We start from the raw sequence: 16793 nt of genomic DNA, 5'->3' as shown, positions 1-16793 counted from the left end.
CAAAACACTATAAAAAATAATAAAAAAATTTACCTAAATTAAAAATTAAAATTAAAGCACAAACACTATTACATTGTCCAAATTGGAAATTAAAAAACATGCATAACTAGCGACATCAATTGATTTTTGTTGAGTTTAAGCTAGTGATAAATTTATCACTATAAAAAAGAATATTTGCTTGGATATGACAGTGATCAATTTATCAACCACTGACATAAATGTAATAAACCGTCAACTCTTCCCATACAATCAGTGATAAATTTATCATTCTTGAAAATAACAAAATTCAGGAACCCCATTAATGGTTGATTGCTTCCTTCAGACAATGGTAAAGTTATCATTCTTACAAAAAAATAATCCACCAACTTGTCCAAAACAACCAGTGATAAATTTATCACTGTATAAAACACCAAAAACAGCAACTACATTTAACCCAAATCAAATAATATAAATCTGTGAACTTAATCCTGTAAATATATCAGCAAAAAATATAATTTATGTTCAACAAATTCCTCAATCATTCAATGCAAGTACTAAAATGATACATCTTTCAAAAAATACTCAATCATTCAATGCAAGTAACACCTCTCAACTCTCAACAAAGTAATTCAATTAAAATCAATACAATTAAAGCAAAGCTTCTTTACATGTCTTCCGATTATGAGTTCCCATCTTTCCACACCTACTGCACCTAATTTTCTTGATTTCACCCTTAGAAGGTATTCTCTCTGTTCTTGGACGTCCAGCTAGTCTCTTACAAAGAGGAGGTAAAACAACGTCATCATCAACTACATTTGGCTTCCACATACTAGAAACTGGATAGATAAAATGTGAATAAGAATCACAATAACTACTAACACGATAGTAATCATCAAGAAAACAATTCAGATCCTTCCCACTACTCTGTATAGCACAAAAACCATGTTTGCAAGGAAAAGAATCAATTTCCTACAATCGACAAGAATAAAACATTTCCCAATATCAACCATAACTGAATGATCCAATTAGATTTCATAAATGTCATCGCTACATTTCTTAGCTATCTATGCTTTTGTATCATTAAAAGCTTCTTCCAACTTTTTCTCTGCAAAAGGACAAACAATACGATTCCACTTATTCCCAACTTCTCTCCTTCTTGAAAATTGCTCCATTAGTTTCACCCGTATAGCATCAACAAGACTAATTGAAAACAAATGGCGTTCATCCCTAATCCGTGAATTAAAAGATTTCGCAGCATTTGTGCACATTTCAGCATACCTCTTGCCTTGAAAATAAGCGTTATACCAACACTCATTAGGCAAATCCTCAATAAACTTCTCAACATTATGACCACAATGACCCTTAAATTCTTCAAATAGCTCATTAAACAACTCAATAATAAAAGCATATGCACATCTACTAAAAAAAGTAAGCAAATACTCTTTAGATTCATGACTCTTCACTGACAAATAAATCTTCAAGTTTGTCTTCAAATGAATTAGACAAAAAGAATGAGAAGAAAACGGAAAGACCTCAGCTAAAGCTTTCTGCAAACCTCCATGCCGATCAGTATCAAACGCAATATCCCTCCCCGGAGTCAAAATAACAAATAACTTTGACAAGAACCAATGCCAATTGTCATAACTTTCACTATCAACAATGGCAAAACATAACGAATATAAACCTACAAACAAAATATATATACACGTTATCAATAACAAATAAAAAAAATACAAAAAGAAAATCAAAACACAAAGTATATAACATATAGCACCAGCCATAGATAAATTTTATCACTGTATAACTACAAAAATTCAATAACAGCATACAGCATATAGAATTAATGAATAATAAATTTATCACTGTATAAATATAAAAATTTAACAAAAGTATACAGCATAAATTTATCACTAATAGATTGACCATACTCAATAATCAACACTCTCTAGTAACAAAAATGATAGAATTATCACTGTTTTAAGAATAATAACAAATAGATAGAGAATATACCTTGGTTACCATCTTTTGTCGTAGCAGCCAATAAACAACCTTTGTGTCTTCATTTCAAGAAAGTTCCATCAAGCATCAACATAGGTCGACAATACTTGAAACCATGAATACATGCCTCAAAAGCGAAAAATAAGCATTTGAAATGTCTTCCTTTACTATCAACATCAAATTTCATATCAAAAACACTCCCCGGATTACAATCATTAGAGACATCAACATACCAACGAAAATTGTCAAACGATGATGAATAGTCACCAAAAACAAGACCCCTTGCTTTTTCAACACCTATCCAAGCTCGCCGATAAGAAACTTCTATTCCATAATACTCCTTGAAATCACAAACCACCTTACTAACCGATGTCAAAGCCTTATTACGAATATCACTTGAAATTAGCCCACCAATCATACTTGAAGTCATCCTAGCATGTTTAACAGTACGAAAAGAAGATCCACAAGTATGAACATCATCAAATTGTTTAATAACAAAAGCTTTACTATAGTTTTCCACTCTAGCATGCACGCTCCATAAACATCCCAAATCAGCCCTTCTCTTACAATGAACAGTGACACGATCCTTATCATTCTTAACAAAATCAAAATCAAAACCGGAATGAATAGAATACTTTGACAACGCATCTCGAAATTCAACAACTCCTTGAGCAAACCTTTGTCCCACTATTTTCATACAATTAACCCACTCATTAGAGAGCAAAGGTTTCCGTTGATTTGAATAAAATGAAGGCAAAAAATCAGTTTCACAAACAACACTACTACTACTACTACTAGCTTCACCATCACAAATCATATAACCTTGACCCAAAGAACAACACTTTACAAAAACATTAATACAATGAATATCACAAGAAAGTGCAAGTCTAACCATAACCTCCAAATCCTCTTCACTTTGTAGACCACAACAAGAATGTCCAGGCATTGAATACGATATATTCAAAGAACTACCAACTAACTCACTCCACTTTGCACACAATTTATATACCAAATCATTGAAATTAAATCCATCATTATACTTGATAACCAATGTCACACCTCTAAACTTGCACATAAGAAAGAAACAATTCTCCATCACTATAAATCCTACAACAAACAACAATTATATTTCAGCAAACAGCTCAAACACCCTAAAACAAAATCAAATACAGTGATAAAATTATTAACCAACTCAAACACATCCAAAAACCAACACTGATAACTTTAACAGTTAACACCACCAAAGACCAAGATCAGTGAATAAGGCTTACACTTATTAGACATGGTAACTCGATTTGAATCTTACCATTACATTATGCAACATTTTCATCTCCTATTCCCATACTCACTGATAGATTTATCACTGTTGAAAAAGTTAATCCAACAACACCCCTAAAATACTTAGTGATAAAATTATCACTGTATAAAATAACAAACCAGCACCTGTGTTCAATCAAGACAATTTTGTAACAAAAAAAAAACAAAAAAAACAAAAATATAAAATTCTTTGCATATACATATCTCAAAGCTTTCAATATCATGATCAAAATACAAATTCAATCGCAACAGAAACAACAGAGTAACAATAATATCACAACAAAATCAGAACACAGTCGACCTGACTCAAACATACCAGTCAACCTAACTCCACAACATTGAAATTAAAGGAGCCAAAACATTGAAATTGAAATCAAAATCAAACATACCAGTCAACCTAACTCCACAACATCGCAAATCAGAAGATGTAACTATACACCAAACGCGAAATTGCAAATAGGAAGATTCACCAAACACGCAATCGCAAATCGCAAATCGCGAAAATACGCCAAGCGCGAAATCACAAATCACAAAAGCTCCACAATAATACATTAGCAAATTGTGAAGTTCCATAGAAATCCAAATCATAAACCCATACGCATAACACAATATTTTGATGGAAAATCCAAACAGAAACGCGCCAAAACAGAGGAGGGGTAAAACGGTACAAAAAAAAAAGGCTCAGAACCTGTTGGTGCACAAGAGCAAAACTCAGGACTAAGAGGGGAATAAGTGTAAAAGGTAGGACCGGCCAGTAAAAAACCCTTCTATTTAAACCCTAAAAATATCTCAATACGCCCAATTTAAATTCATATTATATCTTAATGTAAATTTACTAATAAGGATAATATATATTAATCTTAAAATAAAAAAAAAATTTCTCATCATACACCCTAATTAATTATTCTTATTCAAATCTCTGTATCTTCTTCTCCGAGAGATTAAAGTTATTTCTTCTTCTCCATCATCTTCATCCATCCTCCAAAACTCCAATACATCTTACCAAAACTTACCATTATCATCAACATCATTCAGTGTGTTTGGTTTCAGTTTTTTGAAAATTAAAAGTGTGCTTGATTTGTGTTTTGAGATAAATTTTCAAAAAAAAATTTGGGGAGAAAGTTTAGAAATTTTTTTGATTTATTTAGTTGTATATTTTGAAAATAGTTTTAGAGTTTGGGAATTTGAAATGATTTGATATTTTGTTGTAATTGAGTAGATGTGTGTGAGAGAAAAAATGATTGAGAATGAGAGAGGAAAGATAGAAAGTGATTGATTGATGTGTAGGAGAGAGAAAGTGATTTTTAAATTTTTTTTTAAAAAAATTCCAACGAAACAAAATTTTGAAATTTTTTTTCAAAAATTATGTTTTAAGAGTTATATCAAACAAGGCCTAAGTTTTTTTGTTTTTCGTGTTTTTTTATTTTTGTTTTTAGTGAATGTTTTTTAAATTTTAAGTAATTTTTTTTTTTTACTTTTTTAGATGCACGTTACTTAGATATATCTAAATAGTAAAATATTTAAAAAAATTATTAAATACACAAAAATTCAAAAAATGTACTGAATTTTCATATTTTTGGTATTCAGTGTATTTTTTAAAGATTTTTCACAAATATTATACTTTTTAGGTATATTTATATTATATGTCTAAAAATTAAAAAATATTGCTTAAAATATTAAAAAAATTCATGAAAAATATTAATATACGGAAAATAAAAAAGTAGAATTTTCTAAAAGCAATTTTCTGAAAGCTATAACCTAACAAACTGATTGTTTTTTATTATTTTGAAACCCTAAACCCTAGAAGAAAATTTGAACAAAATCCAACAATAAATGAGAGTAATAATCAAAATATTGTGTAACTTCTCCAAATTTAAAACAATTTACGTATTCAATTGAATATGAAACCATTTAAAGTTGAGCCATACAACCTCAATATCTTTTTAAACTGTTTTTCAAAATTAATACACTTTTAGATGATCACATAATTTGGCTATTCTCAATTCAAACTGAACTTCAAGTTCTGATGTAGAAGTTTTGATAGAATTAAACAACAAAATAAATTCTATCACAAGTTATTAACAACAATCTCCATATGTTGTCTACTAAATTGTGTTTGGATTTTCGATTTGTTTTCACTTTTCTATTTTTACGAATCTAAAATCCAAACAATTGAATAAGAAACAATTTACAAACTATTTTTCAACGGTAAAACCCAAATGATCACCATAGGGGCCCTAATAATCTATATTCACTTTTTCTTCAAAATAATAATAATAATAAAAAGAAACAAATAAATTAGTTGGATCGTCCTTGCAACAGTAATTTTTGGATTGATCACGTTATCATTTCTTCATTGAAGATTTGTTTTGATAATTAGTTTGACATTTTTTTAAAAAAATTTATTATTATTTATTATTTAGATTTACTCAAGGTTATTTGAAAAATATTATAAAATATATTAAAAATAATATAAAATTTTAAATAATTAAGCAGTGTGTATTTAGAAATTGGGTGCTGTTATGGTGTGCAACCCTTTAAGGTTCAACACCATATGCAACCAACACAAAAGGTGTAAGTGGAAGGTGTAAATATAAAACAAGACAACAAATAGAAAGACGTATGTATAAGGTGTAAATTGTACACTTAAAAAAAGTCCTTAGAAATTAAGAATCCTCAATTATTTTTTAGATGTAAATAGAATTCTCCAAAAAAGTGCCATCTGGAATATAAAAGTCTGATAGTATGTAATTCTAGAGGTCTCCATAGCAGGCCTACTATTTTGGGATATAAATCAATGATGAACAATGATGACATTGGTTGAGTTGTTAAGTCAAAAGATTCTTATTAAATAAGGATTGATTCTCCAAATGGCTACATCAATAAATCAACTGGAAGATTTTCAAGAGATGCACCACTTGGCGAGCATCCAACCAAGAGATAAAGGACACTACAATGGCTAAGAATAAAAAAGCTCAACTGTTGCTATTTCTATGGAGATGTATCAGGGAATATGAAAAAAGTAGTTGATGGCAGACACGTAGTAAAGGTGATGATTGAGACCTCTTTTAATCACTATTTTTACTATCCCTTTATAGACACGTGATAGGAGGTGATTGGAAGAGAATGAATAAAAAAAAAAAAAAAGTAACTAATCAAATAAAAAGGAGGTTAAGGAGGTAGGAAAAAAAGAGAGTTCAAATCATTATTCACGCAACAATCCTCCAAAGATCCATTACCCCTTAATAAAACAAAATGCATGGAAACTCTAATTAGACTTATTATTAATAATATGACAGTGGGTCTCACTGTCACAATATATATTGTGTCTTGTTTTGTTTTATTTTATTTTATTTTTTTAATTTTCCCGTCACTAATAATAAATTTAAAATTTTTTATTTAAAACTCTAAGTCATTACTGTCAATAAAATTAATGGCTAAGAATAGAAAGGGTTGAACTGTCCGCTTCTTTTGGGATACACAGAAATGCTTATATGGCCATGACGGGACAAATAACAATCTACGAAGCATGCTATTCCCACTAACAAGAATTGATTGAGAAGAATCAAATGTTGGGCCGTTTGCTAGTGACGGGAAAAAATAATTATAAATTATGCCTTACCAAATTATAAATTATAATTCTAAATATAAGTTGTTAACTTATTTAATGTAATTTTGAGATTATAAATTTAATCAATAGAGTAATGTTTTATTGAATAAGTTATAAAATAATTTTTGCTATATAATGTCATTTTCTCCCTTTCTTTTTTTTTTCCTTTTCCTTTTTCTTTTTCTTCATTTTATTTTATTTTATTTTATTTTATTTTTCTTCTTATTTTCTTTTCTCTTCTTTCTTTTTTATTTTTTCTTCTCTTAATTATTTTTATTCTCTTCTTTCCTTATTTCTTTTTTTTTTCTTTTTTAAAAAATGGTGAAATACTAATTAAAATTTTCAAATTATATTCATTTTAGTTTGTAAATACATGAATATTAATTAATATTTTTTTATTATTATTTTATTTTATTAAACAAACAATGAAAATCCTAGCCGCCGGAGAGAAAGGAGAGTCCATCATAGACACGGAAGGCACAGCAGCGACTGTAGGTGATTGGGTCGACAGCGCAAGCGAAGGTGATGAGTTTGGTGATGAATAGGAGGGGAGCTTTGTAGGCTAGCTTAGAGGAGAGCTTCGTAGGATGTTCGTGAGTGGAATTGAAGCTATTGAGAGAGGCAGAGGAGACTAGTGGAACAAACCTAATAAATAAGATATGTTGTAGCCCTCATTGGACGCGACTAGTAGAACAAACCCAGCTCTGTTTTTCGACGAAGAAAAAGATGAGGGAGAGAGGCAGAGGAGAGGGATTTTGGGTGGTGGTGGTTTTGGTTTTGGTGGTGTGAAAAAGGGGATGAAATTGGAAATGAATTTGGAAGCCATGGATATTGTGGGTGGGTTTGCTTATTTGGCTTTTTCGTCTCTCTTCTGTTTTCAATAAGGGTCCAAGAGCAAGCTCTTCGTCTTCATCAACCTCTACTACAGATGGCAACACTGTTTCACGCCGGAGAGAGAGAGAGAGAGAGCTAGGTCAAGAAATCGCCGCCGAAAATCGCGTTGGAAATCTGTGACAACTCTCACTACTGTTTACTGATAACACCACTAATTACTGCTAAACTGAGACTGATCATGATAAGTAATTGAATTGATTGAAATTCTGAGTTAATTAATTGTGTGTGTTAGTTTAAATGCATGTCTATCTGTTTGACTGTTAAATTATCTGTTCGTGTTTTATGTTTTAAACTGCAAATTGAAGGCCTTATCGGCGGCTGAATCTGAAATTGATTAATGTTTTATACTAATTGGAATTTATGTGATTTTATGGTATATTTGATTGAAATTTGATTTGGTATGATTAAATTAGATTTAATAATGTTAAATTACAAGAGTTGGACTTATTCACCAAATTGCCATGATAGTGGGCCACTTATCAATTCATGTTTGAAGCCTATTACATATTGATGCATCACTTGTTCTCTATTCTCTGAGACCAAAAACGTGAGAAAGAACTAGAGTGTTGGAGACTTTGAGTCCAACTAGAAACCATGCTTGAATTTAGAGGAATTAAAGAGAGAATTGCATAGTTGAGCTTCTACACTCGAAATACAAAGTTTAAGGTAGAGAATTCAACCTCTCATTGATGTATTTATGCATTGCCTTGCATGGCTCATGGTAATTTAGTCATCTAAGTCTAGAATTGGTTTACAATGTTGAATTGAGAGCTAGATCATGTATGCATACTCTTAGATTAAGGTTTTGAAGTTGTTTCATGAAATTTGTTACATTCATGTTCATGTCTTGAGTATAGTTCATGAATTCAACATGTTCTTGAGGAAATTGACTCTTTTGAACAAGTATTTGAAGCTTTAAAGTTGCTTAAATTCTTGCATGTTGCTTACACTTCACGTGTCTTGAAGTTTTGTTTGAAAATGGGTTTAATTGACTCACCTTTGGGTCTTGATTTTACAAATTGAGCTTTGAATCATGTTATATTATGAATTTACAAGTGTTTTCCAGAAAATTGGCCCAAAAGGATTGAATTTGATGCATTAGAGTTGAGTTTTGAGCTTAAGGTTCAAATCTGGAAATTCCAGATTTTGGACTCACACTCGAGCGAGGAACTCCATGTTCGAGCGTACGCCTTGTGTTCATGCAGTCCGCTCGAGCGAGGAAAGTGGCGCTCGAGCGTGAAATGCGTGTATCTAGTACTTTACATGTGTTTACAGTCCGTTCGAGCGAGAGAGTTTACGCTCGAGCGAGGACTTGTGTCTCACGCTCGAGCGGGTGTCGAGCGCCCATCGAGCGTGAATTTCGTACATCTAGTACTTTTACTATAGTTTACAGTCCGCTCGAGCAGAGTAATCCACGCTCGAGCGGATACCCTTTGTCTGCATGTCCGCTCAAGCAGGAAAACCCACGCTCGAGCGGGACCCCTGTTTCAACAAAATTCTGAAAAGTGTTTTAAAGTGCATCTTTGCATCCTCGTTCCATCCTAGGCATTCTTAGGCCTAGTTTAAGGCATCTTAATGAGGATATTGATGTAGAACCACACCGAGGCAAATTAGGGACTAAGTTATTATTTTCCCAACTGTGTAGCTTAGTGTGTGTTCGTTCTGTAACTGTGTAGGGTTGGCATCCGAGGACGCGTACTAGCTTATCTGTAGCCCAGAACTCAGTGAGTAACAATGTTGTAAAGATATGTTCAATTGAGATTATTTTCTGAACAAATTACTGTACTGCTTTATGAAATGACATTGTTTATTGAATGAATGTTTGTCCTATTTGTAAACTGTATTCGTGGCATCCATAGTAATTTACTGTTACTGAACTGTTACTACTCCTGTTACAAAGATCTCTGTCGGTTTCCATGTTTGGAACCACTACTATTTACTGATATGATGACCATCATTGACTGTTCGGTCTGTTAAGACCTACTGTACTGTTTTGCTATTGGATGTACCACATATGACTATTATAGTTTCTGAATGACTGTTATGGCATGAATTATGAGACACAAATTGAATGACTGATATACTGATAAATGACTGTTTTTAGTACTGAAAGGACATCCATTCTTAACCTCTTTACGCATATGTTATTCACTGGGCTTTAGCTTACTGTTTATATATATATGTAGGTGTTCAGGCACCGGATCGGAGCTAGGAGCGTTGGGTTTAAACTCCCTTCTTGTCAAGCCAACCATCGTGCCTCACTGCGAGGTTTTGAGTCCTTCAAGTTAGGGGTTTCTGGGGTGTTTTAGATTCATCATTTCTGTCTCTATTTTTGTATAGACTGTATAGACCTGTACTGTACTGTTAAGGTAGGGACTTGGTCCCTAACCCGAATGTTTGTATATGTATGTATAGTACTGTTTTGTTCTGAATGTAAATATGTTTTAAAAAAAAAAAGTATTTTGCATACAGACTGTCACAGCTCATTGGACATCTTTTAATTACTGTTTTGGCTTCCGCCAGCCCCTGTACTCTGTATTACTGTTTTACTGTTAAGCAGGCCTTCGGGAATCTCAGATTATTGGCCGGTTACGGTGCTAAACCCATAGGGGCGGGTTTGGGTCGTGACAAAATCGCCACTCAAGCACTTCTCTTTTTTGAAGAAGTGAACAGTGTTTGGTCTAAAGTTTATATATTGGTTTTTTTGGTAATAGTTGAAATTGATGAAGGGCATTTAAGTAATTTTACTCCTCCCTTCCCAGCTTGCCGGCTAAGCTGAATTACTTAAGCACCCCTATAGCCACTTCAAGAAAAAATTGATTTTTGACTTATAAAAAGTTATAATCTATATTATTAAGTTGTACCAAACACCATAAAACAGCTTAAATTAAGCTAAAAACTGAAATAAGCTGAAAAAAAACTCTACCAAATAGGCACATTGATTCCTAATACACATGAAGCTCCTATAAAAGGCCATTTGAAGATAAGAAACGGATATTGAATCCAATCCAATCCAGCTCAACCAACTCAAAATACTTAACGCAAGACATCCGTGTCAATTTAGTTTAGTTTAAGACATTTGCGTCGAATTTAGTCGTAATTTTGGTTATTCATAGCTAAAACTTCCTTCAAATTTTCATATTTTAAGGGGCAAATTATTAACACCCCCCTCGAGATTTGACTAAAATACAGATTCCCCTTAAGGTATAAGAAATTGCAAATTGCCCCTTAAGGGTTATAGTTGCATAACAAATGAGGGAACAATTTGTTATGCAAATATAAACCTCATAAGACAATTTGTTATGCAAATATAAATCTTAGGGGATAGAATGCAATTTCTCAAATTTCAAGGAGAAATCGTATATTAATCAAACCTTGAGGGGGTGTTGGTAATTTGCCCTATTTTAAACTGTTGTGATACAATTGGTTTCGTTCATTCTTGTTCATTCATTTTTTTCCGTATTTTGAATCCATTGAATTGCAATAAAGTTTTCAAGTCTTGTTTGTTATTTATCTACTATGTACTTTTCTTAGGTTTAAAACCCATACATTGTATTTGGATCATAAATTCGAATAAAAATTTAAAAATAGAAAGAAAAAATATAGGTGAAATGTAAATAAAATATAATTATTTCATCTACATTTTATTCCCTATTTTTCATTTTCTTTCTAAATTTCTACTCAAATTGTAGAGCCAAACACAACCTTTAGAGATTTTTAATCTCCTCATTAAGGCAAACAAAGAATTATGAGGTTTTTGACCCTTTGGACCTTGCACAATTCTCATGGTTAGAAGTCAGAAGATTTTTACATGTGGACTACACTTTGTCTTATCATGCCGCAATCAATCCTCCTTTCAATCCACTTGTTGTAGAACCAACTTAATGGTTGATGAGTGTTGATAAACACAAATAAGCCTAGGCCCATTAACCTAACTCGGTCCAAGCACAAGGTCCAAGAAAGGACTATCATCCCATAAACACTCTGACGATTAGCCCACGAACACGTTAACACACTACAAAAAAATTGGCTTTTTGCGACGGTAAAATACCGTCGCTAATACTCTTAATGCCGTCGCAAAAACTTTTTGCGACGGCAAAATGACTTTTTGCGACGGCAAGAGGGGGGTCGCAAATGGAGGGGTTGCAAAAGAGTTTTTGCGACGGCACTGCCGTCGCTAATGTTTTTGCGACAGCATTTTTTCCTTTTGCGACGGCACTATGCAGTCGCTAATAATGTTTGAAATTTCTTGACTTTTTGCGACGGCACTATTTTACCGTCGCTAAAAATTTTATTTGAGACGGCAAAAAATACTGTCGCTAATAGTCTTTTTTTTTGCAACGGCAAAAACACTGTTTTTGCGACGGTGTGGTGCCGTCGCAAAAAGTATTAAAAATATGAAATTTTTTTTTTTTGCGACAGTGTAATGCCGTCGCAAAAAGTATTAAAAAAATAATAAAATTTCTATTTTTTGCAACAGTTTAGTGTTGTCGCAAAAAGTAAAACCTGTAACAAAATCAATAAAAATAATACAATTTTCTATTTTTTGCGACAGTATAGTGCCGTCACAAAAAAGAAAAAAAAATCCTCCGATAAAATTATTAAAAATATTAAAATTTCTCCATAATAATATAAAAATTCCTGTATAAAAATAACAATTTCTTCATAATAAAATATTCTTCTATTCATAATTACACATCAACAAAATTATCCCACTACATAATGTTTCATAATTATCCTCCGATAAAATTTAAAAATATAAAAGAAATGAAAAAAATAAACACAAAATAAATGAATATAAATTACTTTTTTCTTCATTTATAAATTCACGATTCAAACAAAACAAGAGTTCACAAAGGTAACCAATGATCACTACTTAACTCAGTTTTAATAAAAATCTCAGAATGGGGAATTATCCTTGGATTTACATGCAGCCTCCACCTCACCATCTCCATATGCTGCAAAATTATCCTCAAAATCTCCATTTGGAGATAATTCACCCTCCTCTCTTTCAATTTTGAAGTGCCCAATCACCTCATTTGAAGATGAAACTGGCCTTGTACAACCACCCTGTAGCATCAAAGATGATCAAGGATCTTACATTAATAAACAATAAATCAATATTAAAGATCAAGACCATCAATATCCCAATCACAATATTGTCATTCATAAGCAATCCAACTTGTATCAATAGGCCAAGAGAGTGTCCTACTGTCAGGACTTGATGGAAACTTGCGGATTAATAGCATTTCAACAATCTTAAGTTATAAAGTCAGTGTTTCGGTGAAAGAAATATCTAACTTTCTGGCTTAATACCTATTCAGTTGAAACTAGAAAGATCAAGGCAATATCATGTGATTAATGAGTGATCATAAAAGATATGTGTATATGTGTGTGTGTGTGTGTGTGTGTGTAGAATTAGTTGCAGAGTTAGAAACTACTCAATTGGTGTGTAAAAAGGAAGTGATGGGGAAGGGAAGTTTAGGGATTCAAATATTTTCTAGGCTTTAGGCCAGAGGGTCATTCACCAATATTTTTTTTTTTAATAAGAAAAATTCAGCCTATAATTTATGTTTTTAATAAGAAAAATTCAGCCTATAATTTATCTTAGACCATAATTTATGTTATTTATTGGTCCCCACATACCCAATCTTCATTTTTAGCAATCTTTCTTCTTGGATGATACAAGTATTGCAGATGCAAAGCTGCCATGGTGACCAACTGTTTGATGTTGCATATATGAGTGCTAAAGAGTTCTTAAAGAATAGAACGTTACATAAAGAATAGAACGTTCCAATGCACAAGAGTTTAAAGAATAGAACGTTATTGGAACAAAGCAAACTAGTATTACAAACATAATTCTATAAGGAAGTTCCAGTACGAACGAATTCTTTAAACATTTTTTAAGCTAGTTTTGATTCAACTAGATCATTTTTGATCCCGAGGGGGAGAAAAACATTTCAGAGGAGTACCCTTACATACCATCAAAGGTACACATTCAGGTCAACTATCAAAACTTGCCAGCAGATAATGAAGCATAAACTTTGCCATATCCTAAAGCAGTGGTTTGACACTGGTAAACCAAAATCCCAACCAGGCAATGGGATACACGTGAAGGATCACCCCCAATATGTAATTCCTAAATCCAGGAAATGGACAGAGGGCTGCATTTCTATGTCTACCCCCCTGATTTCAATGCATTCTATCATTTTAATCCTAATAAGTTGTTGTAATAGTGAGGGGATGAAATTGTGATCATTCATTGTGTCTTGCTACTAAATTGGTCAGGATGATACTTATCTACATATTGATACTTACAAGCTAATTCTTTCCTTGCCAATATCATTTCCATTACAGTAAGGGTAAAGCATTTTGCTCTTCATTTTTTTTTCTTTTTTTTGGGGGGGGGGGGGGAGGGTGTATAAACAACCATGATTTCGGCGGAGCTGAAGAAAAAATACAGTGCCACAACATCTTGAAGCAAATATAGTTGATTCTCACCTTTCCTTTCTTTGGAGCATCTGAATTTGTTGGAACCACCTCTTCCGTAAGCAAAGGAGTTTCCACTGGAGTGCTATCCTTAGCAGTGTACTTGATGGGAAGATTTCCTTCCTCAATGTCGAAGGTACCTTCAGGAGGGGGTTCAAGCATCTGATAAACATAGGTGTATAGAACAATTGCACCAACCTAAATAAATAGATAAAAAAATGTATTACATGTGTACTCATTTTCTTTGCACAGACTATATGAAAAATACAAAATGCACAGACAAAATTCTTAAAGATATGTAGACACCTAACAAGCCAACAAGAATTCAGATTTAGGAAACCCTATGAACATAGATTTTAAAAAGATACAATTAACCTATATGCAGATTCATAGGTACAATTTCAAAATGCTAAATAGTAAAAGCAAATGATAAATAGGGCATTTGTAACTCTACAGAAACACCTTTTTTCTTTTTATTTTTTATATTTTTTAATCTTTCCAATTTGTAGTGACATAAAAAATAAATAAACCAGACTTCCACTTATGGGACATATATAACCTAATGATGGAATAAGTCAAAAATGTTTCTGCATAAAAAATACATTCATGCAATTAACAATCTAAATCATATACGTGAATACCAAAGGAGTGATTCTTCTTCCCTCCCCTTGTTTCCCATGTCCAAGACCAAACTGTTAGTTTATCCTCAATCGATTCTACCATTTTTTTTCTCATGAACAAGTGGGGACTATAAAATGTTTAACATACTCTGATTTAGATGGCATCCAAAATTGGCAAGAAAGTGCGAAGAGAATAGATGTTATAAAATGTGAAGTTCCTTGTCAATATATTATTTGACAGTTATTGTGATATTTTCTGTCTAATTTTGATAGTTATTGTGATATTTTCTGTCTAATTTTGAACAAAAATTACCTTTGGAGTAAAGAAAAAATAAACTTTAAGATTGAAAAAAAGACCAAACATAAAGGGCAAAGTGTAACAATGTTTAGATTGATGAAATTAAAAAAACTTGGGTTTAATTCACTACCAACCCTATAAAAATTTAATTATTTTTCGCAATTTTCCCTAAAATTTAACAATAGGCTTTAATCGAACCCTGAGTTTTTTTTTTGGTTTTTTTTTTTTCTTGGGATCAACTGTTTTACAGACCAACACTAAATTAATTTAATTTAAGAGCCAAAAACTAAGGGAAATTAAGGGAAAAAACAATGGGGTTTGATTTGAATAAAAGCAAATGAATGAGAGACCTGTTTGGCGACCAATTGTTGTTGCTCAAGAGAAGGAACTTCACAGCCAGCGGACTTCAAAGGCAACATAGGAGCAACCAAGTAGTCCAGCAATGCCTGTACCACATCCTCTGCTGAACCAATCTCCGATTGTGATGATGATGACTCTGAATCCATGACCTCTGAAGCTTTTTCAACCATCAAATCGACCTTATTAAACAATCCAATCAAAATCACAAAGAAGATTAGGGTTTATGACAATAGTAGTGGTGAAGTAAAAAATCAAAAGAATCGAGAAAGGGTTAGTCAGTGTTACCGATCAAACAAAGCATGACCCTCGTGGACTCCATAGAGAGAGACAGAGAGAGCAAGTTGGGACAGTCGTCTTCTACTTGAGGGGTTTGTGGCAGACAGTTTAGGATACGGAAAGTGTTCTGCTGAGTGGACCAAGTGGCGTACACTTACAATGAACCTCAATGCTTCAGGTTTTCAAAAGTTTTGTTCATAGAAGTTCCTTGTCATAAAATGTGAGAAGCTGCTTCACATGATTAGAGAGAGAGAGAGTGAGAAAGTCGTCGCCAGTCCGGCCCTCGTTGTCGTCGTCGCCGCACCACCACACCACCGCTAACTTGCTTGCCGTTCGTCGCTCGTCCAGAGGGGGAAAAAGCTCGCCGTTCGTCGTTTGGGGATTTCGAACATTTAGGGATTTCAAACATTTAGGGCTTTCGACCCAAATGCGAGCGCCAAGATAAAATGGATAAGAGCGGCAAATTTTTTTTACTTTTTGCGACGGTACATTTTATACCGTCGCAAATGATAAATTATTATAGCTAAACCGACCCCGTTTCAATAAGCTTTTTTGGCGACGGACATTTTGCCGTCGCAAATGGACCACTATTTGCGACAGCCAACTCATGCCGTCTCAACAAATTTTTTATTTGCGACGGCAACAAACGCCGTCGCTAATACTTCTGTTTATCCGTGTAGTTTTATTACCGACGGTAAAATGCCGTCGCTAAAGCGCTTATTTGCGACGGTTAAAAATGCCGTCGCAAAAAACCATTTTTTGCGACGGGAAGCGCACCGTCGCAAAAACTCCCGTGTTTTATGCTCCATTTTCTTGTAGTGACAATGGACTCATCTAGATTGATCAAAACTTCAACTTACGACCGACCGACCAACCAAGTCGAGACTCTGATCGCCACCGCCACACTTTGTATAGAGTATGACACAGACCTGTAGAGAATATGCCATGTCCC

The 16793-nt window shown here is 33.1% G+C and overlaps 2 protein-coding genes across 2 annotated transcripts; both read right to left on the bottom strand.

The window, feature by feature from the left end:
* Window positions 1–627: 627 nt before the first annotated feature.
* On the bottom strand, window positions 628–3867 carry LOC114316388 (uncharacterized). The gene is made up of 5 exons (XM_082889174.1): window positions 3684–3867; window positions 2800–3084; window positions 2146–2664; window positions 1101–1663; window positions 628–948 (listed from the first exon to the last, which is right to left on the bottom strand). The coding sequence occupies exons 1-5, from the start codon at window positions 3865–3867 to the stop codon at window positions 628–630; spliced, it is 1872 nt and encodes a 623-aa protein (XP_082745300.1).
* Window positions 3868–12590: 8723 nt separating this feature from the next.
* On the bottom strand, window positions 12591–16243 carry LOC114294505 (uncharacterized). Its single transcript, XM_082887176.1, has 4 exons — window positions 15851–16243; window positions 15556–15744; window positions 14300–14485; window positions 12591–12868 (listed from the first exon to the last, which is right to left on the bottom strand). Exons 2-4 carry the CDS (start codon window positions 15733–15735, stop codon window positions 12698–12700), a joined length of 537 nt encoding a protein of 178 aa, XP_082743302.1. The 5' UTR covers window positions 15736–15744; window positions 15851–16243; the 3' UTR covers window positions 12591–12697.
* Window positions 16244–16793: the final 550 nt, after the last annotated feature.

This window comes from Camellia sinensis, chromosome 9 (assembly GCF_055761805.1).
Source record: "Camellia sinensis isolate YWXY chromosome 9, ASM5576180v1, whole genome shotgun sequence".
Classification (NCBI taxonomy): Eukaryota; Viridiplantae; Streptophyta; class Magnoliopsida; order Ericales; family Theaceae; genus Camellia; species Camellia sinensis.
The sequence above is the reverse complement of the archived record's forward strand: the minus strand, read 5'-3'. Positions and strand labels throughout refer to the sequence as shown.

Bases quoted from the DNA above. Each gene is read 5' to 3' on its own strand.
- LOC114316388 (XM_082889174.1), bottom strand. From the start codon at position 3,867: ATGGAACTTCACAATTTGCTAATGTATTATTGTGGAGCTTTTGTGATT. The intron at 2,665-2,799 runs GTTATATGATTT...GTATGAAAATAG, and splicing joins GTGTTGTTCTTTGGGTCAAG to TGGGACAAAGGTTTGCTCAA. The intron at 949-1,100 runs GTTTGTCCTTTT...TGTCGATTGTAG, and splicing joins GGAATAAGTGGAATCGTATT to GAAATTGATTCTTTTCCTTG.
- LOC114294505 (XM_082887176.1), bottom strand. From the start codon at position 15,735: ATGGTTGAAAAAGCTTCAGAGGTCATGGATTCAGAGTCATCATCATCA. The intron at 14,486-15,555 runs GTCTCTCATTCA...CTATTTATTTAG, and splicing joins AACAATTGGTCGCCAAACAG to GTTGGTGCAATTGTTCTATA. The intron at 12,869-14,299 runs GTGAGAATCAAC...TTGATGCTACAG, and splicing joins ATGCTCCAAAGAAAGGAAAG to GGTGGTTGTACAAGGCCAGT.